Source organism: Dama dama, chromosome 20 (assembly GCF_033118175.1).
Source record: "Dama dama isolate Ldn47 chromosome 20, ASM3311817v1, whole genome shotgun sequence".
NCBI lineage: Eukaryota > Metazoa > Chordata > Mammalia > Artiodactyla > Cervidae > Dama > Dama dama.
In genome coordinates, this window is record NC_083700.1 from 53,637,548 (window position 1) to 53,664,375 (window position 26,828).

Here is a 26,828-nt window from a genome sequence, read left to right on the forward strand (position 1 = left end):
CTGGACATGAACAACAGACTGGTTCCAAATCGAGAAATGATTTTGTCAAGGCTGTATATTGTCATCCTGCTTTTTTAACTTCTATGCAGAGTATACCATACGAAATGCAGACTGGATGAAGCACAAGCTGGAATCAAGATTGCTGGGAGAAATATAAATAACCTCACATATGCACATGACACCACCCTTATGACAGAAAGTGAAGAGGAATTAAAGAGCCTCTTGATGAAAGTGAAAGAAGACAGTGAAAAAGTTGGCTTAAAACTCAACATTCAGAAAACTAAGATCATAGCATCCAGTCCAATCACTTCTGGCAAATAGATGGGGAAACAATGGAAACAGTGACAGACTTTATTTTTGGAGGGGCTCAAAATCACTGCAGATGGTGATTGCAGCCATGATATTAAAAGATGCTTGCTCTTTGGAAGAAAAACTGTGATCAACCTAGACAGCACATTAAAAAGCAGAGATACTGCTTTGCCAACAAAAGTCTGTCTAGTCAAAGCTATGGCTTTTCTGTTAGTCATGTACGGATGTGAGAGTTGGACTGTAAAGAAAGCTGAGTGCCAAAGAATTGATGTTTTAGAACTGTGGTGTTAGAGAAGACTCTTGAAAGCCCCCTGGACTGCAAAGAGATCAAACCAGTCAATCCTAAAGGAAATTTGTCCTGAATATTCATTGGAAGGACTAATGCTGAACCTGAAACTCCAATACTTTGGCCACCTGATGTGAAGAACTGACTCATTGGGAAAAACCATGATGCTGGGAAAGACTGAAGGCAGGAGGAGAAGGATAAGATGGTTGGATGGCATCACCCACTTGATGGACATGAGTTTGAGCAAGCTCCAGCAGTTGGTGATGGACGGGGAAGCCTGGCGTGCTGCAGTCCATGGTGTCGCAAAGAGTCGGACATGACTGAGAGACTGAACTGAACTGAACTGATGTTATCCACAGTCATCTATATATATCATATAAGATATATACTATAACCTATATATACCCTATATGATATATCACAATCTCCATCCCTTTAGTCTACCTTTGTCTTCGTATTTAAAGTGGGTTTCTTGTACACAACAGATAATTGAGTCCTGTGTTTTTAATTCACTGTGGCAGTCTCTGTCTTTTAATTGGTGTATTTAGACCATTGATATTAAAATTGATTACTGATATAGTAGGATTAATATCCACCTTACTTGATACTTCTTGCTATTCATTGCCCATATCTTTGTCACTACTTTATCTTTCAGTCCTTTCTAACTTTTGGTTTTAATTATGCATTTTATATGATTCCATTTTCTATCCTTTCTTAGCATAGCAATCATACCTCTTAATAAAAATTTTAAAACTCTTTACCCTAGAGATTGCAATATACATTTCTGAACAGTCCATGTTCAGTGTCAATTAACACTATACCACATCACCAATAGCACAAACACCTTAAAATAACAAAATATTCCTAATTCTTCTGTCCTGTCTTTTGTATCATTGCTATAATTCATTTCACTCATACATACACTACAATCTTCAAATACACTGGTGCTATTATTGTTTTAATAAATTGTGGTATGTTAGATCAACTTAGAATAAGAAAAATATATTTTTATTTTCTTGCCATTTATTCCTCCTTCAGTGCTCTTCTATTCTTTATGTAGATCTACATTTCTGATATATCATTTTCCTCCTTTGAAGAACTTTAAACATTTCTTACAAATCAGGGTTCCTGGTGACAGATTCCCTCAATTTTTGCTTGTCTGAGGAAGTACTTATTTCTTCTTCACTCAGAAGAATAATTTCAGTAGATACAGAATTCTAACTTGGTGTTACTATTTCTTTTGAGATTTTAATTATTTCACTCCATTCTTTTCTTGCTTGTATGCTTTCAAAGGAGAAGTCTGATATAATTATTAACCGAGTGCCTCTGTGAGTAAAATAAAATCTCTTTGGCTTATTTCAAGATTTTCTCTTTGCCTTTAGTTTTCTGTAGTTGAATATGATGTGCTCTTCAATCTGAAAAGTTTCTATTGACACACCTCCAAGTTCACTGAGTCCGTCCTAATCATGTTCAGTCTACTGATGAATCCACCAAAGACATTCTTCATTCTGTCACCATGTTTTTAGTTTCTTGTATTTCCTTAAAACTGTGGGAGTTTCCATTTCTCTCTCTTTATTACTCACATTCATTCACATTTTCCTCTTTCTCCATTAGATTTCTTAGCATATTAATCACAGTAATTTTAAATTTAGCTGTCTGATAATTTGTAAGTTTCTGCCCTGTCTGAATCTGGTTCTGATACTTGATTTGACTCTTCAGACTGCTTTTATGTCTTTTAGCATGTCTAGTAATTTTTTGTTGAAAGCTGGCATAGTTTAATATTTTGAAGGACATGAGGTAAATACATCTATAGTGTGAGGTTTTACGTTAACTGTCTACAGGTTAGATTGTGTTTACCACTAGTTTTGGTGGCTGTGTCAGGAAATAAAAATTCCTTACTGTTAATGTTTTTGTCTCTGCTCTCTTTTGGTTTTCCTAGAAGAGTGGTCCCCAAACATTTTGGAACCAGGGACTGGTTTTATGGAAGAAAAGGGAAGTGGAGGTAGAGGATAGTTCAAGTGGCAATACTAGTGATGGGGAGTGATACATGAAGCTTCCCTTTCTTGCCCTGCAGCTCACCTCCTGGTGTGCAGCCAAGTTCCTAACAGGCCATGGACTAGTACCAGTCTGCAGCAGGGGGTGGGGGTGTTGGGGACCCCTGCCCACCCTAGGGAACGTTTCTACTACCATCTAAATCAGTTCAGTTCAGTTCAGTCGCTCAGTCGTGCCTGACTCTTTGTGACCCCATGAAGATGAAAGTGAAAGAGGAGAGTGAAAAAGTTGACTTAAAGCTCAACATTCAGAAAACTAAAATCATGGCATCTGGTCACATCACTTCATGTCAAATAGCTGGGGAAACACTGGAAACAGTGCCAAACTTTATTTTTTGGGGTTCCAAAATCACTGCAGATGGTGATTGCAGCCATAAAATGAAAAGACGCTAACTCCTTGGAAGTAAAGTTATGACCAACCTAGAGAGCATATTAAAAAGCAGAGACAATACTTTGCCAACAAAGGTCTGTCTAGTCAAGGCTATGGTTTTTCCAGTGGTCATGTATGGATGTGAGAGTTGGACTGTGAAGAAAGCTGAGTGCCAAAAAGTTTATGCTTTTTGAACTGCGGTGTTGGAGAAGACTCTTGAGAGTCCCCTGGACTGCAAGGAGATCCAACCAGTCCATACTAAAGGAGATCAGTCCTGGGTGTTCATTGGAAGGACTGATGCTGAGGCTGAAACTCCAATACTTTGGCCACCTCATGCAAAGAGTTGACTCATTGGAAAAGACCCTGATGCTGATAGGGATTGTGGGCAGGAGGAGAAGGGGTCGACAGAGGATGAGATGACTGGATGGCATCACCAACTCGATGGACATGAGTTCGAGTGAACTCCAGGAGTTGGGATGGACAGGGAGGCCTGGCATGCATATGTCTCCCCAAATATCATATGTTGAAAAACGTATGCCCAATGTCCTGGTTTTTGGTGGTGGGACCTTTAGGAAGTGATTAGTTCATGAGCGCAGAACAATCATGAATGAGTTAATGCTTACATAAACTCATACCATGTACTATGTTCATACCATACCCTTGCAATGGTAGTTATATTTTTAGTCTGTTGAGGAACTTTCATACTGTTTTCCATAGTGGCTCCATCAATTTACATTCCCACCAATAGGGTACAAACAAATGCTACATTTTAAAAGTCTTTTGCATTCACTTTAAAGGCATTGTTACTCTGTAAATAATTCTGGTTGACATTTTTCATTCAACACTTTAATAGAGATGTTATTCCACTTTCTCCTAGCTTATATAATTTCTAGTAATGTTTCTTTCCAAGCCTAGTTTTTGTTCTTCTGTGTATAATGTTTCTTTTTTTACTGCTTGTCTTTAAGATTTTCTCTTCATAACTGGCTTTTATTACTAGTCTGTGGGGTGCAAGGCCATATTTATTTTATATTTGTTTTGTTTGGGGTTCTGTGAACATTTGATTGTCCATTTGTCTCTTTTATTAATTTTGGGAAATTTTCTCTTTAAGTATTTTTCCTGCCTCTTTCTTTATCTCTTTTACTTTTATTTTTCCAGTTATGTGCACAAGAAACTTTTTGTCATTGTACTGGGGGAATATCCTAAACTATTGAAGGCTCAGAATATTTTTTTCTCTTTATTTCTATGTTTCCATATGGTTAATGACTATTGATCTATCTCAGATTGTATGGTTCTTTCCACCAATTTGTTCACATATTTTCTGTTAATTCCTTTAAAAGAATTCTTAGTCACTGATACTGTGCTTTACTTTTATAGGATTTCCACTTAACTATTAATATCATGCAGTCTTTAAAAATTTTTAATGTGTTCATGTGTGTTATTCACCTTTCCATTAGATCTTTCAACATAGTAATAGTGATTTCAAAGGCCCTGATTGTTCCACATTAGGTTTATTTCTGATATTGCTTCTGTTCTTTGTCTTATCTCATTATGATGCATAGTTTTAACTTGGGGTTTTTTTTGTTTTTGTTTGTTTCTTGTTTTTGCTTGACTCCATTTATATTGTATGCTTAGCATTGTAAAAAAAAAAGTGGATATTGAAGTAATAAGATTTATATTTGTCAAATAGCACAACCTCTATTTTGGTTAGGATGATTGTTGGGGCGGGGGCATTTATTCAGTGTAGCAATTCATCTGTGCTGAGTTTTGTTGTTGCTACACTACATCAAGTCCACCACAAGCTTCACATTCCTCCAGTGGAATTCTACTATTTGTAGTGGAAGACCTGAAGCACCAGAAGATTCTTTTAGTTTCTCTGTTCCATCCTCAACCTTTAGCAAGCCCTGCATACTTGTCATGTGGGCAGTCTTTGTGCTCTTGACCTATTCCAGTGGTAGACTGTTGTTTTTATTTTTTGTTTTTGTTTATTTACTCATTGCAAGACTTTGTTGAAAGCCTGCATACTCTTAGGTTTCCCAGGTAATTCTGTTGCACCTCAAACCTTGAAAAGCTCAGCCAGTCTGCCCAACAAAGGTTATTGCATATCTCCTGCTCTGCACCTACTATTTCTTATGATACCTGATGGAGGCCAATGAAAGATTTTAATGAGTATGTGTGAATTTCTCTTATGTCAGAGTTTATTGGGGATTCTGGCCATTGTGCAATATGCAGGAAGTTTATTAAAAATTTTGTTATTCTAATATCTGTAATCAGATAAAAGATAACTTGTTTATGTGGCTCATTTTCTCAAAAGGGATTGCAACTCTTTGAGGTTTTGTCTTCTTGCTTTGTGACCTCACTTGGGATGGTTTCTTAAATGCATGATTTTATAGATTATTTGGACCTTTTTTCTTTTCAGGTTGGAGCAATGTTCTCTTGAGACATTTTGGATTCTTAGTAGTTTGGAACATGGATCTCATTTCTCTCGATTAGTCACTCTAGCTTTACCAATTTCATTAACTACCAATTTTACAAACAGTTTGGTTGCTTTGACTCTCTTATTATATGTTGGTTTTCTACTTCATTGTTTTGTTTTTATTTTGGTTTCTTCTACTTTTTCTGCATTTGGTTCACTTGAAGAGATTGATATTTAGCTTGCTTTCTACTTTAATTCTTTACTTGTTTATAGCTTTGAGGATATGAATTTCACTGAAATTAGTGATTTAACTGCATCTTGAAGTCTGATATATGGTATTATCAGTATTACTCATTTAAAATATTTTATATTTTTCAAAATAAAATTTTGTGTGACCTATATATTATCTAGAATTATAATATAAAAATACAAGGATCTTCAGTTATCTTTTTGTCACTGTTTTATAACATTGAAAGGTGAAAGTGTTAGTTGCTCAGTCATGTCCAGCTCTTTGCAACCCCATGGACTGTAGCCTGCCAGGCTCCTCTGTCCATAGGATTCTCCAGGCAAGAATAGTGGAATAGGTAGCCATTCCCTTCTCCAGGGGATCTTCCCATCCCAGGGATTGAACCTGGGTCTCCTGCATTTCAGGCAGATTCTTTACCATCTGAGCTACCAGGTAATATTTTTTTAACATAGCATTATGGTAAATTGGTATACTCTGCTTGACTTTAATTTGTTAACCAGAAAAAATATGGTTTCTACAGTGTTTGATCACAATTATCAACATATTAAATATCTATGTGTTCAACTTGCTACTTATCCTCTTCAAATCTTTGGGCTTCCCTGGTGGCTCAGATGTTAAAGAATTTGCCTACAATGCAGGAGATATGGGTTTGACCCCTGTGTCAGGAAGATTCCCCTGGAGAAGAAAGTGACAACCCACACCGGTATTCTTGCCTGGAGTATTCCATGGACAGAGGAGCCTGATGGGTTACAGTCCAGGGAATTGCAGTCAGACACGACTGAGCAACTAACACTTCACTTTACTTCAAGTCTTCAACACCATTACCGATTTTGTGTGTTTGTTCTATTAATTAATTACTGAAGTGGGATAAGTGGGTCCTTAAAATTGTGAATTTCCTTATTCTTTCAGTTCTGCCATTTCTCAATTTATTGGAAGCCACATTATAAAGTGAAAGTGAAAGTTGCTCAGTCGTGTCCGACTTTGTGACCCCATGGACTGTATAGTCCACGGAATTCTCCAGGCCAGAATACTGGAGTGGGTAGCCTTTCCCCTCTCCAGAGGATCTTCCCAGCTGAGCCACAAGGTACATACAAATACAACAATATTATGTCTTCTATAAAGCCGAAATTTTCTTCAATTTTCTGCATGCCCATAGACAGGCATTTTTGCTCTTAAAATCTATTTTTATATGCTGCTATATATATTACTCACACACACTATAATCTGTTTTCATGTAACACTTGTAGGTACTTTGGTAATAGTATACATCATGTTCCAGAGCCAAACATATCTAAGTGGCCTTACAGTATTCATCTAGAAACACACATCTTTATACCCTCACTCACAACAACAAAAAGCTGTTGAAAACACAAGAGAGGAGATCCAGAGAGACAGAACAAGACCAAGAGCAAGAGAGAAAAAAAAGAACTTTCTTGGACCCAGGTAACTGAGAAATGATTATCGGTTTCAGGTCATATGCTAGTCTCCCCCTAAATCAGTCTTGGTGGCTCAGGAATTGCAGGGCCACAGTAACTTTCCCAGCTTGGGTTCAAGTCTGGAATCTACTCAGTGTAGTCTCAGAGTTCGAGAAAAATCTGTCCCTGATACTGTCACGTACACCTTTAGAGTCACAACATGCTCTGCAGCTCCAAATATGGTATCATTCTGTTTCACAAAATAAGCATATGGCAATCTGACTAAGGATTTTTATACTTTTCAGGCTGATTTTGCACCTAGAGAAGTCTGCATAGGGAATATGTGCCAAAGCGCTTGCTCCTGGGGAGTCTTGGCCATAGAACTTTGAGACTACATTCTGCCTGTCCTTCCTTTCTCCTCAGTGCCATCTGAAATACGGATGGGATAGCCAAACCCTGATTCACAGGGTTAAAAACCTGTGACAGAAACTGGTGACTAAGTGAAATTCTTGAGCTCCTTTTACAGAACAGCAGATAAGGGAACAGGTTGTTTGACAACTCCTATTGTAACACAACAAAACTGGCCGATATCAGGTCAAACCAATATAGCTCATCAGAATCTGTGCAGAAGAGACCTGCTTGTCCCATAGGAGACCCACGTCATCACAGCCCAAAAATCACCAACCTGTTTCACACCAAATCCTCTGTATTTGCATGTGTCCCATGAAGAAGCATGTAACCAAGATAAACTTGCACAGAACACCAATTATCTCACTTTTCCTTATCGCCAATCACCTTTCTCTAAGGCCTAAGACCATTCTGCTTCTTGCTCCTGTTAATATTCTAAGCACCTGTCCTCCTGAGAGGCAGTCCTGAGACTTGTTCTCTTGCCTCCTTGCTAGGTTGCTTCTGCAGCAAACCTTGGTGTCTCAGTGTTTTGGCTTGTAGCTCCTTGGGCAAAAGAACCTGGTTCCCTAATAGCAGCAGTGAAGCTTTTACCTTGTAGGTGAGTACAACACCTTAGGATACATAAAACAATGGAAGAAATCTGAATCAACCCCCAAACCCCAAAGGTGGATCCACCTTAGTAAAAGAACAGAAAAAAAAAAAAAAGTGAATATTTCTGGGCTATAAAATCAAGGATTGAATACACAGGTTCCTCTGTCCATAGAATTCTCCAGACAAGAACACTAGAGTGGGTTGCCATTTCCTTCTCCAGTGAAGAAAGAAATCACCAAGTTAAAAAGAAAACACTTTTTTAAAAAGGAAAGAGAAAAACAAACTAATTAAAGACTTTTCAACTGAAGAAAAAATAATAAACAAACCCCTTCTTTCACAAAAACACCCCTGAGAAACAGGCTGTTGAACTCCCATCCTACCATTCACTGGGTCATTCATTTGGGTCTCATTCACTGTGGGGTCAGGAATGCCTAAGCCACCTGTGGAGGAGGGATGAAATTGGGTTTACCAAGTCAGGAAGGGAGGAATCTTGTCTCCCTGGCTTTCCTGGAATGCACCCAGGTTACTGCCTCCAGGAAACAAAACAAAACAAAAATATAAGTCCTTCTGTCCTTTCATTTTCGATTCTCATAAACCCCACCCATACCAGATGACTTTTTTTTTAAACAAGCAACTGGCTTTTCAGCTTCTGAATCTAAGAGCAGTTTCCAGAGGAGCCAGAGGCAAGAGGAGCCCTAGGGGTGATCCAGAGCAGCTGACTCGACTCCTGGCTGCAGTGTCTGCTCCAAATAAGTTTGCTCCTAAGCTTGACCTTCCAAGCACTGTTCTGTTGCTGCTGCTGCTGCTGCTAAGTCACTTCAGTCGTGTCTGACTGTGAGACACCATAGACGGCAGCCCACCAGGCTCTGCCTTCCCCAACAATAAAATCCCCCAGTGCAGGCCCTATCCTGGGGGAGGGGAGGCGAGGATGGCGCCGTGGGGTCAGAGTGTAGCTCAAGCAGCTCAGAGTTGGTTGGCTTTGAGGCATGTCACCCTGATGCTCTGCTCCACCTGGAGCATGTAGCAGTTGCTGTTGTTCAGCTGCTAAGATGGTGTCTGACTCTTTGCGACCCCATGGGCGGCAGCACCCCAGCCTCCACTACCTCCTGGAGTTTGCTCAAACTCATGTCCATTGAGTCCATGATGCCATCCAACCATTTCATCCTCTGTCACCCCTTCTGCTTCTGCCCTCAATCTTTCCCAGCATCAGGGTCTTTTCCAAAATGTTGGCTCTTCACATCAGGTAGCCAAAATATTGGAGCTTCAGCTTAAGCAACAGTCCTTGAATATTCAGAATTGAATTCCTTTAGGATTGACTGGTTTGATCTCCTTGTTGTCCAAGGGAACCCCCTAAGCAGGGCTGGAGCAAAATGTCCGGCATGGGACAAAGAGGAGAGTATGCTTCATCTTCTGAGAAAAAGGGGCTGAAGTGCTTTTTAGGACTGAGGGCCCAAACTCCCAGCCCCCTCACAGAAGCCCTGGGTGCAGTCTCTTCCTCCAGCCCCCTCCATCATGACTGCACCCGGCTGGGCACTGGTGGTAGTCCACAGACAATTTAAATCCTAACAGATTAACAGTGGATTATTTTTTTTCCTTAACATTCAATATTCTGAATAACACAAAACTGTATTATTTGAAATAACTCAATTTCATTCTTAATAAAAAAAAATACTAATTGTAAGCCTATTCATGTTTATTTACCATGCATTTTTTTTTTTAATACCTGGCCCATACAAATACTGCCTCTTCTAACTTCTGATGCTTGCTGAAAATACAGAGTGTGGGGTACTTTTAACTATCACTTCAGATAACTCTACTGAGTAGTAACCATTGGAAACTGTTCATCATCTTCTGCCATCTGGTAACACTATTTCATTCTAGTTACTTAGTTTTCAAGTTTCTTGGTTTGGAAATCTCAGAATATTTTTAATTTAAAAAAATACACAGTAAATTTATGGACTCCTACCAAAGCTTTATCAATATTCTGACTCAGAAGTGAATGCTACAGTTCCTGTTGCTTAAAACTGTTCACCTTAAAAATAGTCATTTTTCAAGTAAAAAAGGGTTTACTCAGGAATAGCACGGGAATTGTCATTTGGGACAAGCAAGCTATAGCAAAAGACATGAGGCGAATTCAACCAAGAAAAAGAGGAAGTTTCTCTCTCGTATTTTATAGAGAAAAGTAGTAAGTTCGGAAGGATTGTTTTAAAAGAAAGTCCATTCGAGAAAAGTAGGCGTTCAAGGTAATGACCCTTTTTCCTTGGCTGGGTTGCTGGGGTACTCCTGGGTTCTTCTAGGAGATGTGAGATATGCCTTTTCCTGTTGGGGACTCTCATTGGAGAATCTCCTGTTGAAGATTTTTTCCTTGGGTTTTATGATTGACAGTTCTCATAACCATCTCCAGTGGTACTGTGTGAGAACTCTTCTTTCTGGCCTGCTGATTCCATTTGAGTGAAGTTTCCTTTTATTAATTTTCACCTAACAGAGCAGTAAAAGGTCATTTTACTGCTCTATCTCTGCTCCCAATCCACTATAGACAAAAAAGAGCCAGAGACAGAGAGAGAGAAAGAGAAATTTTAGAGAGGAATTCCTTTGAGCAAATTCATGCTTTTTCCTGACTGAAAGATTTTAGATAACTTGTATTTCTTGGCAAATTGCAACTTACAGAATGCACCAACATGTTATAGCATATTGTCCAACTTATTTACTGTTGGAGCCATACATTAATGCAGGAAAAGTTTTAAAAACTATCTGAGAACTTATATCTTATCATCTGTATAGTAATGAATCAGGCAGGAATTACTGTTTATCCTGTAACACTGGTAAGAAAATGGAGGCTTTGCACGTAAGTTCCTTTTTCAAGGTTTCAACAGACAATAGGTGACTTGAACCCTCAGGTTTGAGCCCTGGCAGCCCAACCCCAGAACCTGTGCTTAGACATCTCGGGGCAGCTTCCAGCTCCTCCAACCTGACTCTTCCCCCATTGCTGTTCTCCCTCAGTTGTCACTGCTTGGGCCTCCAGCCTGCTCGTCTTCTTCTTGGGCTGGGTGCTCCCACTGCTGCAACCAGGGAAGGAAGTGTCACTTTTTCAGGCCAAAGCCAACTCTCCACTTTCATTCAGAAATTACCCTCCCAGTCCTCAGAGACACACAATTGTGAAATTATGTAGGGTTGACTATGCGCTTGTATAACTTTAAGAGTATTGTGAGCATTATGAGATATGTAATCCTCCTAATGACCCCAATACCCTACATGGATCACAGCCTTGTCACAGTGAAGGGACATCACCAGATAGTCAATACCGAAATCAGACTGATTATATTCTTTGCAGCCCAGATTGGAGGAGCTCTATACAGTCAGCAAAAACAAGACCTAGAGCTGACTGTGGCTCAGACCGTGAGCTCTTTATTGAAAAAAATAAGGCTTAAATTGAAGAAAGTAGCAAAAACTGCTAGTCCATTAGGTATGACCTAAATAAAATCCCTTATGATTATACACTGGTTTGGTTTGTGACCCTATTGACTGTAGCCTGCCAGGCTCCTCTGTGCATGGGATTATTCTCCAGGCAAGAATACTAGAGTGGGTTGCCAATTCCTTCTCCAGGGGATCTTCCCAACCCAGAAATTGAACGCAGATCTGCATTGCAGGCAGATTCTTTACTGACTGTGCTATGAGGGAAGCCCTTGATTATACACTGGAGGTGATAAATAGATTCAAAGGATTAGACTGATAGAATACCTGGAGAACTATGGACAGAGATTATAACATTGTACAGGAGGCAATGACAAAACAATCCCTCCCCCCCTCAAAAAAAGAAATGCAAGATTGCAAAATGGTTGTCTGAGGAGGCCTTACACTTAGCTGAGAAAAGAAAAGACATGAAAGGCAAGGGAGAAAGGAAAAGATAAACCCAACTGAATGTAGAGTTTCAGAGAATAACAAGGAGAAATAATAAGGCCTTCTTAAGTGAACAATGCAAAGAAATAGAAGAAAACAATAGAATGGTAAAGACTAGAGACCTCTTCAAGAAAATTGGAGGTATTGAGAGAACCATTTCATGCAAAGATGGACACAATTAAGGATAGAAACAGAAAGGACATAACAGAAGCAGAAGAGATTAAGAAGAGGTGGCAAGAATATATAGAAGACCTACACACAAAAAAACTTAATGTCCTAGATAACCATGATGGAGTGATCACTCACCTAGAGTCAGATATCCTGGAGTGTGAAGTCAAGTGGGCCTTAGTAAGCATTACTTCAAACAAAGCTAGTGGAGGTGATGGAATTCCAGCTGAACTATTTCAAATCCTAAAGGATGGTGCTATTAAAGTGCTGCACTCAATATATGAGCAAATGTGGAAACCCAGCAGTGGCCCCAGGACTGGAAAAGGTCAGTTTTCATTCCAATCCAAAAGAAGGGCAATGCCAAAGAGTGTTCAAACTACTGTCCAGTGCTCTTATTTCACATGCTAGTGAGGTAATGCTCAAAATCCTTCAAGCACACTTCAGCTATACATGAAATGAGAACTTCCAGATGTACAAACTGGATTTAGAAAAGGGAGCGGAACCAGGAATCAAATTGTCAACATCTGTTGGATCATAGAAAATGCAAGGGAATTCTAAAAAAAAAAAAAAAAAAAAATCTACTTCTGTTTCATTGACTATGCTAAAGCCTTTGACTGTGTGGATCATAAAAAACCGTGGAAAATTCTTCAGGAGACATGAATATCAGACCACCTTAAATGCCTCCTGAGAAACCTGTATGCAGTCAAGAAACAACAGTTAGAACTGGACATAGAACAATGGACTGGCTCAAAATTGGGAAAGGAGGATGACAAGGCTTTATATTGACACCCTGCTTATTTATTAATAATGTATATGCAGAGTACATCATGCAAAATGCTGGTATAGATGAATCACAAGCTGGAATCAAGATTGCCAGGAGAAATATCAACAGCCTCAGATATGCAGATGATACCACTCTAATGGCAGAAATTGAAGAGGAACTAAAGAGTCTCTTGATGAGAGTGAAAGAGGAGAGTGAAAAAGCTGACTTAAAACTCAACATTCAGAAAACTAAGATCATGGCATCCAGTCGAAGCAGTGACAGATTTTATTTTCATGGGCTCTAAAATCAGTGCAGTTGGTGACTGCAGTCATGAAATTACAAAAATGCTTGCTCTTTGGAAGAAAAGCTATGACAATCTAGACAACATATTAAAAAGCAGAGATGTCACTTTGCCAACAAAGGTGTATATAGTCAAAGTAATGGTTTTTCGAGTAGTCATGTATGAATGTGAGAGTTGGACCATAAAAAAGACTGAGTGCCAAAAAATTTATGCTTTCAAATTGTGGTGCTGGAGAAGACTCTTGAGAGTCCCTTGTATTGCAAGGAGATCAAACCAGTCAATCCTAAATGAAATCAACCCTGAATATTCATTGGAAGGACTGATGCTGAAGCTGAAGTTCCAGTACTTTAGCCACCTGATGCAAAATGCTGACTAGAAAAGACCCTGATTCTGGGAAAGACTGAGGGCAGGAGGAGAAGGAGTGATAGAGGATGAAATGGTTAGATAGCATCACTGACTCAATGGACATGCTTTTGAACAAATTCCAGGTGATAGTGAAGGACAAGGAAGCCTCGCATACTGTAATTGGACACAACTTAGCAACTGAACAACAACGACCTTAATGAAAGATTGATCTTTACTTTTCATGTCACCACTTTACAGAAGAGAAACTTGAGGCACAGAGAAATTAGTCTTCCCAGTCATCACACAGTTCATAAAGTTTGGCAACATATGGACGTTGCTTAGTATTGTCTTTGAGAAAATAAAGGGACAATCCAAGCTCTCTGACTGCTACTGCAGTCTGTCTCTTGAGATCATGAAACACTCTACCATTGTAATAAAGTTCTTTAAAGTAGAAGCTAGCCCAGATGTGAGACTCTGACATATGTAGGCAGATCTGACAACACCCTGGTTGCTTGCTTCTCTTCTCTATCTGCTTAAGAAATGTCCTATAATTCCTGTTAATAAATTAATTCTTACATGCACAACATTGTGTAGGTACCTTAAACTCTGCTGTGTTTGTTTGAGAGAAAGCTGCATTATCTCAACTTCTTTCTCTCACAGTCCTTCCTCTTCCAGCCCGTTCCTGCTCCCACTGCTTCCCTGCATCTGTCTGTTCTCCTCAAAGGATGAGGACACTGATCACCTTCATCTTTCCTTTATTGTCAAAGTCTTCCCTGGATACTCTCTACATAAATTCAACTCCCAGTGTTCCATAGGCCATTGCTTGCTCATTTCCTTGTGATACTTTACTACCCTCTTATGTACATATAGGGCTTCCCAGGTGGCTCGTGTTAAAGAATCTGCCTACCAATGCAGGAGACATGGGTTTGATCCCTGGGTTGGGAAGATCCCCTGGAGTAGTAAGTGGCAATCCACTCCAGTCTTCTTGCCTGGAAAATCCCAAGGACAGAGAACCCTAGCAAGCTACAGTCCGTGGGGTGGCAAAGAGTTGGACATGGCTGAGCATGTACAAGCCTTACATATATGTATTTTGGTTTTACTTTCTATGTTATCTGTTTCCTCCACTGGAATAGAGTACCGTGAGGCAGAGATTTGTATCCATTTTCTTCAGTTTGATACTGAGCCCCTAGAACAGTGTTCAGCATATGGTAGGTTCTCAGTGAATATTTATACAATTAATGAGTCACCAAATCATTCCCACACTCCAGAAATCATCTCTGATCACTCTTCATCTCCTTCATGTCCCATCTGCCTCTACTTATCCCCAAAATGTTAGTGTTTTCAAGGTTCCATCACCAATACTTTGTTTTCTCATTCTGTTCACTGTATGGCTCATGTGGGCAAGGTTGTTTTAGAGTTCATTTAAAGATCAATAAGATAATTTCCATAATTTACCTGTACAGGCCTTGATAAAGGGTGGCTAAATACTTACCTTTTAGAAACATGCAAAGCATGGAGAATTGATATACAAGTTCCACAAACAGAAGGCCGATGTGCACTGTGAGAGATGACTTCCAGATCTTATAGTCTACTGAGTTGTTCCTCTGGGGTACAGGTTCCTGTGGCATCTGGATCTACTAAAATGGACCCCATCTGTTTGGTGGAAAACCAGAAAAATCAACTATCAGTGAATCCCGAAGCACTGAAGATTCTGGACCAGATATCTCAGCCTCTGGTGGTGGTGGCCACTGTAGGGCTGTATCGGACAGGAAAGTCCTACCTGATGAACCGCCTGGCAGGACAAAGCCATGGTGAGTGTTGTTCAGGAACATTTGCTGGGAAGCTGTGATGATAGTCTGCTGACCATCCTCCTCTAGTGCCCTGTTAAGGAACAGCCTAACTCCCCACTGAAAACAACTTTTAATTCTCACCACTGACTTTGTAACTCCAAACGTGTCTCTGCACAATGTTCCCTCTTTCATCCAGTAATGGAGAGTTCACAGGCCCATCAAAATGTCCACCTTATTTGTCCCAATCCCATCCATTGCCATCTTCTCAAGGGTTCATCTTCAAAAATTACTCCCTTCCTTTCTCCTTCATCACTTTTGCCCCAAACCACAGGGTTGTTTCAAATAGCACACAAATGTTGTTCAACACACTCTGTTTTTTCGAAGAGATGTAAAGAAATACAGACAGATGAATTCCTAAAACTCCCATATCTCAATGAGGCTACCACCCATCTTTTTTTGCTTCATTTAATTTCCTATTTCCAAACTTTGGTAAATTATACCCCTGTTTCTCTACTTAATCTTTTCTATTATCTGAACTATAATACATATAGAACAGTACATAAGACATGTATATATGTGTATATATATATACACATATACACACACACACACACACACACACACACACACACACACACATATATATATATACACACACACACTATAAAGTTGATAAACCTAAAGTGATCATCTGTGTAATCACTGCACAGATCAAGAAATACTTCAACACCCAAAAGCCCAAATCATGCCCTCTCATACCTTTCCTAGATCTCACCAATGTTTTGACTTCCATGGTGCATTCTTTCATTCTTCCTTTTTAAAAATGGCTTTATATTATGTTTCTGCATTTGTTAAGCATTGCTCAAACTTAATACAAAAGGAGTTACATTGTGACAATCATGGGGCTCTTGCTTCTTTAGCTCAACAAGAAGTTTATGAGGGAAATCCAGTTTGTCATACATAGCTATAATTCATGTATATTCACCATCGTAGAGTATGCTATTGACAGAGAATAGGAAATTTTATTTATTCACTCATTGACGATGAACACTGGTATTATTTGTAGCTCCAACTTTTATGGGTTCACTGTTGTGAATATTCTTGTATCTATATCCTGGTGCACATGTGCACTAGCTACCCTTGTTTGATATACTCAGAAGTGCCATTGCTGGGTCATGGAGTCCACATGTTTTCAGACTTTCAAGATAATATCAAACAGTTTTTCAAGATTTATGTGCAATTTAGGTGCATATTAGCAGTAACTGGAATTTTCCACAGCATCATAAAAATTTGGTAAGATTTTTTTTTAGCTCTGGCTGATCTGATGTCTGTACAGTTGCACATTATTTGCCTCACTACAAGTAAGTAGTACTTGTAGATAGACTTCTCCCTGTCTTCCTCTTTCTTTTTGTTTACAGTCTCCCATTGGCCTCAAATAAAACATTTTATATTTGTCTTTCTTTTAAAGAATTCTTGACAACTAGTCAGGGGAGAGCACTTTTTCTTTGCCAGGCTGAAATAATTAATAGGTCATGTTTTTTGGTAATTAAAGATTTGAGAACTCTAAGAAATGATATCAGTCAAGATGTTTCAACAGTCAAGGTGTTTCACAATATTCCTTTTTATTCTATTCAAGATAACATCAGGTAATGAGGTGATTTCCATTACTAAGGAAATCCTTCACCTGGTTATGTTTTAAAGAACTTGAATTGTGGCACTACTATCCCAATTGAATGACAGGAAGAACAAAAACAAACAAACAAGCAACACTGGTGCCCAACGTTCACTAGTAGAAGCAGCTCACTACTGTCTCTTTGTTATGATTCTTTATCTCTCTTTACCTCATGTAACTGACTGTGATGAACTTCAATTATACCCTGCCTTTCTCCCTGGGGGAACTGGGAGTTCAGACTGCTCTGTATTAATCAGAAAGCAGTCAAATGCCATCACAATGTAGAAGAGTGCAGATCATCTCAGGTTTTATACCTGCTAGAGTAGAATATACAGAACATGACAATTGAATGGCCTAAGCCATGCACCCCTGGGCATTTCATCATATCCATTTCTATTCTCAGTTGAAGGGAGCATTGGCATCTGGCAGACAGTCAAAATCTTGGATATAGATAAGACATATTCTGCTTTCTTACCCATATGCATGTTAGTTGCTCAGTCCTGTCTGACTCTGTGATCAATGGACTGTGGCCTGTCAGGGTCCTCTGTCCATGGAATTCTCCAAACAAGGATACTGGAGTGGGTTGTCTTTCCCTTCTCCAGGGGATCTTCCCAACCCAGGGATCTAACCCAGGTCTCCTGCATTGCAGGCAGATTCTTTACCATCTGAGCTAACAGGGAAACCCATTACCTCACATAATCACTTTCTGTTGGTTTAAGCCTTAGAAAGAAGGGCAAACAGCTCTCACAGGTCTTTTCTAATCCCCTGCTATTTTATCCCCACACAAGTCAATGACCAAAGATTTCATCATTTTTTTGAACAAAAACAAGGAAGATACAGGGAAAACGAGGAGGGAAAAGACAATTTAACAAAAGCTAATGTATTAGTTCAGAACCTGGAAGGACACAGATGATCCACTTAACAGGTAACCGAAATGGAATGACAATTACAAGGACCCAAGCAGAGCAAAAGGAACCACTCCATTTTTCTGAAGGAAGCAGCAGAAACAATGGCTAGGGAGCCTTTATAAGTCCTATAGGGTGAAGAGGCAATGAGTGGATTCCAGAATGTGACAGAAACCAGAACAACTGGATGGGGCTAAACGAAAGGAGATGTGATGAAGGCACAGGAGCAGAGGTACCAGGACACCATGGCTCACCAGGGTGGAAGCCAAGGGGACAGATGCCTGACTTCTGATCTCTTGCTGGTACCTCTCACTGTTGGGACTCCATCAGAAAGAGGAGGATATGGAACTGATAAAAATAGAAAGGTTAATAGAGTTTACATTAATTCTGGAATGTGACACAGTATGAGCCATTAGTGTTATGAGGTGAATATGGGACAAGAAATATTTCTTGGGAAGGTCCTGAACATGTGTAAACATTTGAACTGACAGTCCTTGCTGAAATGAAAACACATTTCCCCCAGCCATGCACTCACATTTCAACAACTTTACCCAAAGTAACCCATGGGCAGCCTGGACTATCTGGTCTTCTTGTGTGCTGCATTCTTCTTTCTGTGCAGGTTTTCATCTGGGCTCCACAGTGAGGTCTGAAACCAAAGGCATCTGGATGTGGTGTATGCCCCACCCCTCCAAGGAGAGCTGCACCCTGGTCCTTCTGGACACTGAGGGCCTGGGCAATGTGGAGAAGGTAAGGCAGGGAATCTTCTTTACTCTTTATTCCTCTTTCTTTTTTAAATTGTGAAAATATGATAACACATTTACAGGAGACCTGGAAAATACAGAAGAAAGCTACATATAGTACTACTATATATTATAATAAATTTTATGCAGATAAGTTAAGATTTTAGTTGGAGTTTCAATATCAAACTCTCAAAAATTAATGGAATGAATATACAGAGAAGGGGAAGGATGTAGTAGACCTGAAAAGCACTATGAACCAATTCAACATAACTAAGATTTATACAATTTTCACACTACAGTAGAATACAAATTCTATCCAAGTTCCCATAGATTATAAACTAGGAGACACTTTAACTTATCCAGGGATGTAAGATCAGGTGTGAAAGAGTCATGGTATAAAGGTATTAAAATCATAGAGTCTGTTCTCTTATCATTGTGGAATTATGTTAGACAGCAATATCAAAAGATATGTTAAAATAACCCACATACTTATAACTACACTGTGACATTTACCAAGAGAGATATTTGACTTAGCCACTAAAATCCTCAATAAAGTTAGGAGACAAAAAAACACAGAGGGTGATTGCAGAGTAGAAAGCATTTAAATGAGAAATTGATATCAAAATGAGAAATTAATATCAAAGACATTTAAAAATTCCATGGGTTTAGAAACTAAATGGCCACTTTTAAATGATGGGTATATCCAAAAGCTCATAACAAGGAAAACTAGAAAATATTTGTAATAGAATAAAAATGAAAAGAGAATTTATCAGAATTTGTTACATGTAGCTGAAGCTGCTCAATGCAGTTAAATACAATGTGGAGTCTCGAATAAGGTATGAAAACAAGGGACACAAGCATAAAGTTTTGTGAAATTTGAACAAAATCTGAACTTTAGTTAATAATACTATATCACATTTTAACATGTGATTTTTTTTTTCTACAACATAGTATTTCTTTATATTCTCAGAATTGGATAAGAAGTTTCAAGCCTCATTCAAAAAAACTTCTTTTTAAACAAATAACTAAGATAATAAACTTTTCTGGTGACTCAGACAGTAAAGAATCTGCCTGTAATGCAGCAGACCTGGGTTCAATCCCTGGACCTGAAAAATACCCTGGAGAAGGGAATGGCTACCCACTCCAGTATTCTGGCCTGGAGAATTCCATGGACAGAGGAGCCTGGCAGGCATGGGGTAGCAAAGAGTAGGACATGACCGGGCAACTAAGCATACAGACTTCGAGTAGTAATACTAGATGCCAAAGTACATGGAGTGATATCAAAGTTTTGAGTAAATATAAATTAGAAATCTAGGACTCTATTCATACTAAGTCAAACAAATGGAATCAAAATGTCATAATTTTTAGCCAGACAAAAATTTATGTTTTCTAAAATATATATATATATATAATACACATTATGTATAATATGTATATATATATACAAAAGCTTTTCTACTATTCTTGATAAGGACTTTAGAAAGAATATCAAAAAAAAAAAAAAAAAGAGAGAGAGAGAGGGACAGAGAAATTGGAAAGCATAAACTAAACCAAATGGGAGCACTGAATATGAAATAGAAAAAGTGAAACAAATAGAGAAAAGTAAAATATCATCATATAGTCCACTTGTTATTAAATATGACTGTTCACTAGAAACACATCTAGAGCTTTGGAGAAAAAAAGCAATACCTGGACATTTGTATTTTTTAGAAAATTCCAAGATAATTCTGATATGCATCTGGATTTTAAAAAGTGATTCCAGGTTTTTTATTGAATGGTAATTGTACTGATATAGAATTCTGTCATTTTTTTTTGTTGACCAATCATGATACAATATGGAGAAGGCAATGGCACCACACTCCAGTACTCTTGCACCAGGAAAATCCCATGGATGGAGGAGTCTGGTAGGCTACGGTCCATGGGGTGGCTAAAAGTAGGACACGACTGAGCGACTTCAATTTCCTTTTTCACCTTCATGCACTGGAGAAGGAAATGGCAACCCACTCCGGTGTTCTTGCCTGGAGAATCCCAGGGATGGGGGAGCCTGGTGGGCTGCCGTCTATGCGGTCGCACAGAGTCGGACACGACTGAAGCGACTTAGCAGCTGTAGCATGATGCAATAGTATTAACGGAATAATAGTTACATAATCACAATAATAAAAGATGTGTATCAGTTTTCACAATCAATAGCCAGACAAAAAATAAAAAAGAATTACAATTGCAAGCCATAATAAAACATGACTAACCTAACAATATAGAATTATCACATACAATTTGGGGGGTTAAGTAGAGTGATGTGGTAAGTGGAAGTGCATACATGCACATGTTTTCATCAGCCCAGCCAGTTTATGCCTTTTCGTTGGTGCATTTAATCCATTTACATTTAAAGTAATTATTGATATATATAATTCTGTTGCCAGTTTCTTAATTGTATTGGGTTTATTTTTGTAGATCCTTTTCTTCTCTTGTGTTTCCCACCTAGAGTAGTTCCTTTAATATTTGTAAAGCTGGATTGTGCCCATCTTTGCACAAAATTTTCCCTTGGTTTCTCTAATTTTCTTGAAGAGATCTCTAGTTTTTCCTACTCTATTGTTTTCCTCTATTTCTTTGCATTGGTCACTTAAGAAGCCTTTCCTTCATGTTGAGGTTTGACAGGAAACAACAAAATTCTGTAAAGCAATTACCCTTCAATTAAAAAATAAAAGAAAAGACACCTTTCTTATCCTTCCTTGCTATTCTTTGGAACTCTGCATTCAGATCGGTATATATTTCCTTTTCTCCTTTGCCTTTCACTTAAGTGAACAATACAAAGAAATAGAGGAAAGCAATAGAATGGGAAAGACTAGAGATCTCTTCTAGAAAATTAGACATACCAGGAAACATTTCATGCAATGATGGGCATAATAAAGGAGAGAAACAGTATGGACATAACAGAAGCAGAAGAGATTAAGAAGAGGTGGCAAGAATACACAGAAGAAATACACAAAAAAGGTCTTAATGACTCAGACAACCACAATGGTGTGCTCGCTCACCTAGAGCCAGGCATCCTGGAGTGTGAAGTCAAGTGGACTTTAGGAAGCATTACTACTAACAAAGCTAGTGGAGGTGATGGAATTCCAGCTGAGCTATTTCAAATCCTAAAGGATGGTGCTATTAAAGTGCTGCACTCAATATATCAGCAAATTTGGAAGACTCAGCAGTGGCCACAGGGCTGGAAAATGTCAGTTTTCATTCCAGTCCCAAAGAAGGGCAATGCCAAAGAATGTTCAAACTACCACACAATTGCACTCATTTCACATGCTAGCTCAAAATCCTTCAAGCTAGGCTTCAACAGTGCATGGACTCTGAACTTCCAGATGTACAAGCTGAATTTAGAAAACTCAGAGGAACCAGGGATCAAATGTCAACATCTGTTGTATCATAGAAAAAGCAAGGGAATTCCAGAAAAGCATCTACTTTTGTTTCATTGGCTATGCTAAAGCCTTTGACTGTGTGGATCACAAGCCTTTGACAGTGTGGCTCACAACAAACTGTGGAAATATCTTCAAGAGATGGGAATACCAGATCACCTTACTTGCCTCCTGAGAAACCTGTATGCAGGACAAGAAGCAACAATTAGTACTAGACATGGAACAATGGACTGGTTCAACTAGGAAGAAGTATGTCAAGGCTGCATATTGTCACCCTGCTTATTTAATTTATATGCAGAGTACATCATGAGAAATGCCAGGCTGGATGAAGCACAAGCTGGAATCAAGATTGCCAGGAGAAATATCAATAACCTCAGATATGCTGATGATGCCACCCTTATGCCATGGCAGAAAGCAAAGAGGAACTAAACAGCCTCCTTTTTTTTTTTTTTTATTAGTTGGAGGCTAATTACTTCACAACATTTCAGTGGGTTTTGTCATACATTGATATGAATCAGCCATGGATTTACATGTATTCCCAATCCCGATCCCCCCTCCCACCTCCCTCTCCACCCGATTCCTCTGGGTCTTCCCAGTGCACCAGGCCCGAGCACTTGTCTCATGCATCCCACCTGGGCTGGTGATCTGTTTCACCATAGATAGTATACATGCTGTTCTTTTGAAATATCCCACCCTCACATTCTCCCACAGGGTTCAAAAGTCTGTTCTGTATTTCTGTGTCTCTTTTCCTGTTTTGCATATAGGGTTATCGTTACCATCTTTCTAAATTCCATATACATGTGTTAGTATGCTGTAATGTTCTTTATCTTTCTGGCTTACTTCACTCTGTATAAGGGGCTCCAGCTTCATCCATCTCATTAGGACTGGTTCAAATGAATTCTTTTTAATGGCTGAGTAATATTCCATGGTGTATATGTACCACAGCTTCTTTATCCATTCATCTGCTGATGGGCATCTAGGTTGCTTCCATGACCTGGCTATTATAAACAGTGCTGCGATGAACATTGGGGTGCACGTGTCTCTTTCAGATCTGGTTTCCTTGGTGTGTATGCCCAGAAGTGGGATTGCTGGGTCATATGGCAGTTCTATTTCCAGTTTTTTAAGGAATTTCCACACTGTTCTCCATAGCGGCTGTACTAGTTTGCATTCCCACCAACAGTGTAAGAGGGTTCCCTTTTCTCCACACCCTCTCCAGCATTTATTGCTTGTAGACTTTTGGATAGCAGCCATCCTGACTGGCATGTAATGGTACCTCATTGTGGTTTTGATTTGCATTTCTCTAATAATGAGTGATGTTGAGCATCTTTTCATGTGTTTGTTAGCCATCTGTATGTCTTCTTTGGAGAAATGTCTGTTTAGTTCTTTGGCCCATTTTTTGATTGGGTCATTTATTTTTCTGGAATTGAGCTTTAGGAGTTGCTTGTATATTTTTGAGATTAATCCTTTGTCTGTTTCTTCATTTGCTATTATTTTCTCCCAATCTGAGGGCTGTCTTTTCACCTTACTTATAGTTTCCTTTGTAGTGCAAAAGCTTTTAAGTTTCATTAGGTCCCATTTGTTTAGTTTTGCTTTTATTTCCAATATTCTGGGAGGTGGGTCATAGAGGATCTTGCTTAAACAGCCTCTTGATGAAAGTGAAAGAGGAGAGTGAAAAAGCTGGCTTAAAACTCAACATTCAAAAAATGAAGATCATGGCATCTAGTCCCATCTCTTCAGGGCAAATAGATGGGGAAACAATAGAAACAGTGACAGACTTTATTTTCTTGGGCTCCAAAATCACTGCAGATGGTGACCTCAGCCATGAAGTTAAAAGATGTTTGTTCCTGGAAGGAAATCTGTGACAAACCTAGACAGTGTATTAAAGAACACGGACATCACTCTGCCGACAAAGGTCCATCTAGTAAAAGCTGTAGTTTTTCCAGTAATCATGTTTGGATGTGAGAGTTGGAGCATAAAGAAGGCTGAGCACCAAAGAACTGATCCTATTTACTTGTGGTGCTGGAGAAGACTCTTGAGAGTCCCTTGTACTGCAAGGAGATCCAACCAGTCAATCCTAAAGGAAATCAACCTTGAATATTCTTTGGAAGGAATAATGCTCAAGCTGAAGCTTGAAGACTTTGGCCACCTGATGCAAAGAGCTGACTCACTGGAAAAGACCCTGATGCAGGGAAGGATTGAAGGAAGGAGGAGAAGGGGGTGACAGAGAATGAGATGGTTGGATGGCATCACCGATTCAATGGAAACATGAGCTTGAGAAAACTCTGGGAGACAGTGAAGGATAGGGAAGCCTGGCATTCTGCAGTCCATGGGGTTTGCAGAGTTGGACACTACTGAGCAAGTGTTGCTGTTGCGGAACAACAAACAAAGCTGGATTGGTGCTGCTGAATTCTCTTAATTTTTGGCTTGTCTGGAAAGCATTTGATTTCTCCATCATATCTTAATGAGAGTCTTGCTGGGTAAAGTATTCTTGTTTGTTGGTTCTCACCTTTCATCACTTGGGATATATTGTGTCTGCGCAGCAGAACTCCTTGCTGCCCCACTGTGTGTCATGTATCTCTGTAGTATGCCTGTGTACTCAGTCACTAAGTCGTGTCCAACTCTGTGCAACCCCGTGGACTGTAGCCTGCCAGGCTCCTCTGTTCATGGGATTTTCTAGGTAAGAATACTTGAGTGGGTTGCCATTTCCTTCTCCAGGGGACGTTCCTGACTTAGGGATCGAACACATGTCCCTTGCATTGGCAAGCAGGGAGCCCATTTCTGTAGTGTGTATATATATATATAATCAATATATATATAATCTCTCTCTCTGTATATATGTATATATATATACTCAATTCCAAAGTCCCTCATGACCTTCCGAATCTCATTTTTAGCCGCAACATCTACTACTACATGGGTAAAACTACATCAGTCAAATAAAATAATCTTGTAATTTCTCTATATGACCACACTTTCTGGCAATTGTGATCAGCTTCTGTGAGCCCATCTACCTGCAGAGTCCGTATAACTCCAATCCACATTCTGTCAATTTTTTAAAGCCCAGTTCCTTTCAACCTAATGCCATCATGTCACTATCAGACATAGTTAATTCTGGCTCTGAATGCACAGAGTATTTTTTTCTGTCTTTTGGGAGTTGCCACTTTGTCTTTTACAGTACAACATTTGATTCCATGCCAGGCTGTTTATCATTGTGGACTGATTTGTATGTTCCCATGAATATCTGCCCCTCAAGAAAGCCATCTCTCTAGGGTGGGCATTATCATGTGGAACTTTATATCCTAGTAAGCAAATAAGTATCTTGTGCTATCTAGATGCATAGTTAGCAGTTGATGAATTTAATTAAATAGTATTTCTGTCTCTAATATACATTGTGATCTAGAAAAACTTGCAAAGCAATCACTGCCCACTTACTATTGTACAACTTTTATGTTCCAGGCACTGCATTAAACATTTTAATCACATATAAGATGGCATTCACTTTTGTTAATAGCTAATCATACTGAAGCACTTGAAGGGGAAAATGTCAATACCAGAACGTTTGAATTTATCATTGTCTTGAAAATTTATTTAGCTTACAACTGAGTTACAGTACAGCTGTTATAGCGAATGAACGCCTGAATGAGAGCATGCGGAATAGTGTCCTCACTCTCTCACATACATTCTAGGAGGACTCCAAAAATGACCTGTGGATATTTGCCCTGGCTGTGCTCCTGAGCAGCACCTTTATCTACAACGGCATGAACAGCATCAACAATCAGGCCTTGCAGCAGCTGCAGTATCCTTTCAGGAATTGAACCACCATGTTTCATTGAGTTTATGGGAATAGCAATTGACACTGTGTTTTCTTGCCCATGACTTCATTCTTATAGTTGATGAAGACGGAAAATGGGGCAAAAGGGAATGATGATAAAACTTTGTTTTGAGGTGAGATCTGGAAACTGTGTTGGAGAGTACTTCTTTTTCCTTAGCTAAAATCCCAGCTATGTGACTGAATTAACAGAGCTGATCAGAACCAAATCATCTCCCAGCTCTGACGAAGTAGAGGATTCAGCCAAATTTGTGAGTTTCTTTCCAGACTTTATTTGGACTGTACGGGATTTCACGCTGGAGCTGGAGTTAGACGGGAACCCCATCACTGAAGATGAGTACCTGGAGAATGCCTTGAAGTTGATTCCAGGTATCAGAGCAAGGCCAGGGTGGTAAGAAGCTCAGTAGGGGGTGGGGTCAACAGAGCCCTTTGATTTGAAGTTGGATTTGAGGCCATGCTAATGGTACTTGGTGAATGACTGCGAGGTGGCTTCAGTCATGATTGTTACTGGGAAAACCCCAGTGACCAGAGCTTTAGCTCACAGAGGAAATTTAGAATCCAATATTCTACCAAGTGACTTGACAAAAATTAATACCATGAAAACGAAAGGCTCATATATTGTGTTTCATATTAAGTGTTTCTCCTCTTCTATTCGAGAAATATAACCCATCAAATTGAAATTAGTAAATACAGAATCATAAGGTAAGCAAAATAATTCATTTTTAAATACATTTCACACAGTGTATTTTACTGTCTTATATAGATACATTCTTCACAGACAGACTACTTATACCTTAATTAGTTCCAAAGAAAAGCATTGCTATGTCCTTTCACTGAGACTGGGAAATGTCTTCAAATGCTTTCGCCTAATCTCACATATAACTAATTTGTTACATAGTATGTCATATTATATAACAA

The 26,828-nt window shown here is 39.1% G+C and overlaps 1 protein-coding gene across 1 annotated transcript in view; it reads left to right on the forward strand.

The window, feature by feature from the left end:
* The first annotated feature begins 6,553 nt into the window (after positions 1 to 6,553).
* LOC133041078 (guanylate-binding protein 4-like) overlaps positions 6,554 to 26,828 on the forward strand; it is a 31,063-nt gene continuing 10,788 nt past the window's right edge. The window contains exons 1-5 of the mRNA XM_061121450.1: positions 6,554 to 6,760; positions 15,180 to 15,375; positions 18,551 to 18,678; positions 25,768 to 25,877; positions 26,083 to 26,279. Coding sequence (XP_060977433.1) covers positions 6,668 to 6,760; positions 15,180 to 15,375; positions 18,551 to 18,678; positions 25,768 to 25,877; positions 26,083 to 26,279 — 724 coding nt within the window. The 5' untranslated portion in view covers positions 6,554 to 6,667. The remainder of the gene's footprint in view (positions 6,761 to 15,179; positions 15,376 to 18,550; positions 18,679 to 25,767; positions 25,878 to 26,082; positions 26,280 to 26,828) is intronic.